This window comes from Heterocephalus glaber, unplaced genomic scaffold (assembly GCF_053883595.1).
Source record: "Heterocephalus glaber isolate CG9 unplaced genomic scaffold, H.glaber_assembly_v1.0 deba00001481, whole genome shotgun sequence".
Lineage (NCBI taxonomy): Eukaryota > Metazoa > Chordata > Mammalia > Rodentia > Bathyergidae > Heterocephalus > Heterocephalus glaber.
In genome coordinates this window covers 60198562-60201266 of record NW_028258317.1, presented here as the reverse complement: position 1 = coordinate 60201266, position 2705 = coordinate 60198562, and the positions used below count along the sequence as shown (strand labels likewise).

Sequence of the window (2705 nt, the reverse complement as noted above, 5' to 3'; positions counted from 1 at the left end):
TTTCCTTAATCTGATTGTACAACTTAGTCTAAGCACAGACACCACTGGAGAATCCACTTTATTCAGACCGCTGGAGAATCCACTCTTCGGATCCGTTTGTCCGGCCGAACACCTCCTTCGCGCCGGCTGGGCCTGGCCGGCTGCGCCCCGCCTCCCCCGGGCGCCCTCTTCCTCTCCGGTTCTCCGTGCAGTCCCACCCGCCCCGGGATGCCTAAGAGTGCACCAGCACCGAGTGCAGGGGGCCGCCCTTGCTCTCGGGCGCGCTCGGGGCCGTGGGATCCAGCAGAGGGGCTGCCGGCGAGGCCGCAGCCGCGGAACACACGGTGGACGGCGCCGGCGGCGGCTGGGACGCCGCGGGGAGGGAGAGCGCCGGCGGCGGGAGCGCGGTGACGGGAGGGAGCGCGGGCGTGGGCTTGATGGGCACGGGCACAGCTGGAAGGCCCTGGCTCGCAGAGTGGCACAAGGCCTTCACTGGCACCCCGAATGCTCCGTACTCGGGGCCTACAGGGACCCCGGCGGCGGCCGCGGCGGCGGCGGCCGCGGCCACCGAATCCATGACGCCCACGTGAGGCCACACGGAGCTGACGACGTTGCCAAGCTGGCCTGGCACCGGGTAGCCCAGGTGGTGCATGACGGACGCCAGGGGCAGCCCGCCAGCCTGCAGCACGCCCTTGTAGTCCCGGCCGATGATGTTCTCGATGGCGAAGGGGTGCTTGAAGCCAGACGTGGAGGCGGCGGCGGCGGCGGCGGCGGCGGCGGCGGCCGAGCCCAGTCCGTAGGGGGGGAACTGGGACAGGCGCCCCACGCTGCCCACGGCCGCCGCCGCCGCCGCCGCCGCCGCCGCCGCCACGGCCGCCGCCTCCTGCATCTTGCCGGGGTGGGACGGCGGCTGCGCCTGCGACTGCGGCGGCGGCGGCGGCGGCGGCGGGGCCTGCGAGGCGAGGTGCGGCGGCGGCGGCGGCGCGGGGGGCGGCTGCTGGTGGAAATAGTGCACCATGTGCGGGGGCGGCGGCGGCGGCGGGTGGTGGACGGCGGCGTGGTGGTGGTGGTGGTGGTGGGGGTGGGGGTGGGGGTGGGGGTGGTGCGCGTGCAAGGGTCCCCCGTGCCCGGCTCCCGGCGCGCCCTTGCTGCTCCCGGCGTGCAGGTGAGCGTGGTCGGCGCGCAGCACCTTGAAGCGCTTGCGGCGCCGCAGGAAGCTGCCGTTCTCGAACATGTCGCCGCAGTCGGGGTGCAGCGCCCAGAAGCTGCCCTTCCCGGGCTGGTCGGGCCGCCGCGGGATCTTGATGAAGCAGTCATTGAAGGAGAGGTTGTGCCGCAGGCTGTTTTGCCAGCGCTGCGTGTGCTCGCGGTAGTAGGGGAAGCGCTCCATGATGAACTTGTAGATGTCGCTCAGCGGCAGCATCTTCTCGGCCGAGTGCTGGATGGCCATGGCCGTCAGGGAGATGTAGGAGTAGGGTGGCTTTTGGTCGCTGTACGAGCTCTTCCCCGGCCGCGGCATCGCTCCTGGCTCCTCCACCGCCCTCCGGCCCGCGCTGGGCCGCAGCGTCCCTCAGCGCCCGGCGCCCGGGGCCTGGGTGCCCCCGCTCGGCTCCCTCTCCGCCCGTTCCGCCCCGTCACCCAGCCCTCTCGCCGACCCCCAGGCCCTCTCTGCCCCTTTTCCGGGCCTCCGCCGAGCCGCAGGAGGCCCCCGCCCTTCTCGCTCCGGCCAACTCGGCTCTCGGACCCTCACGACTCCTGGGCTCGACGGTCACCCACGGGCGCGCTCCGTCTCGGGCGGGACGCGCCGGCGCCAGCTTTACCGTCACCTTCTCGCTCTGCGTCTCCGGCGGCGGAGTGGATGGAGAAAGGCGGTGCTTCCTTCTGGCCCCTTCTCGGCCCTCTTCCCGCCTAAAGGGAGCCCCGGACCAGCCAGTGAGGCTCTGGCCCCTTCCACCGAGGTTGCGCTCGCTGTCCTGGAGGCCAGAGGCAGTCTGCACTGCAGTTCTGGTTTTGCCTGGGGGGCTCCCCTCCCGGAAGCCTGTGCACCCCTTTGCTCAGAGTCTCAGCGGAGCGGAGGACGGAAGGGGGAAAGTTTGATGGTTTCCGCAGTCGCGGCGCCCAGGGCTCTGCAGAAGGACCCGGGCGCAGGACGCCAGGCGAGAACCGCTGGCTGGAGGGGCGTCTGCGAAGGCCGGCGAGGGCGCGGCTGGCTCCGACCGGTCCCGCCCGCCGTCCACGCTGCAGCTGCCGCCCCTCTCCCAAGCGGGTCTGGAGGAGGAGAGGTGGCGGCTGTGGCAACGCCGCGCTCTCCCGGCTGCGTTTTGTAATGGTCCCCGAGACGCCGAGACCCCTGCAGCTCGCGCTGCGAGACTATCACATGACCGAGGCTGGGGGACTCCGCCGCCGCCGCCGCCGCCGCGTCTCTGTGAAAGGGGCCAGGAGGCGCCGCGCCTCCCCCCTTCCTCCACCCCCATTCCGGCGCAGCCCTGTGGGGCGGAAGCGCAAGCTGTCCCTTGGGAGGGGGCACCGCGCCGCGTGGTCCCCATAACCGCGCCCCACCCGGTCCGTGACGCGCGGTAGTTGGGGACAGGAAGCTGCCTTCTCGCTCCCCTACTTTCTGGCATCTCCCGCGCCCTTTTGGCCTTCCTTCTTTCCACCTAAGCACTTGGCTCTTTTTTCTCTTAGCCACTCCGGGTCAAGTTCAGAGCATCTTGTCCTCAAGCCTC

At 71.5% G+C, this 2705-nt stretch overlaps 1 protein-coding gene across 1 annotated transcript; it reads right to left on the bottom strand.

The window, feature by feature from the left end:
* Nucleotides 1–211: 211 nt before the first annotated feature.
* On the bottom strand, nucleotides 212–1549 carry Foxb2 (forkhead box B2). The gene has a single exon (XM_087183544.1). It carries the CDS (start codon nucleotides 1496–1498, stop codon nucleotides 212–214), a length of 1287 nt encoding a protein of 428 aa, XP_087039670.1. The 5' UTR covers nucleotides 1499–1549.
* Nucleotides 1550–2705: the final 1156 nt, after the last annotated feature.

What these genes read in the sequence shown, in the direction of transcription:
- Foxb2 (XM_087183544.1), bottom strand. Translation starts at nt 1,498, where the DNA reads ATGCCGCGGCCGGGGAAGAGCTCGTACAGCGACCAAAAGCCACCCTAC.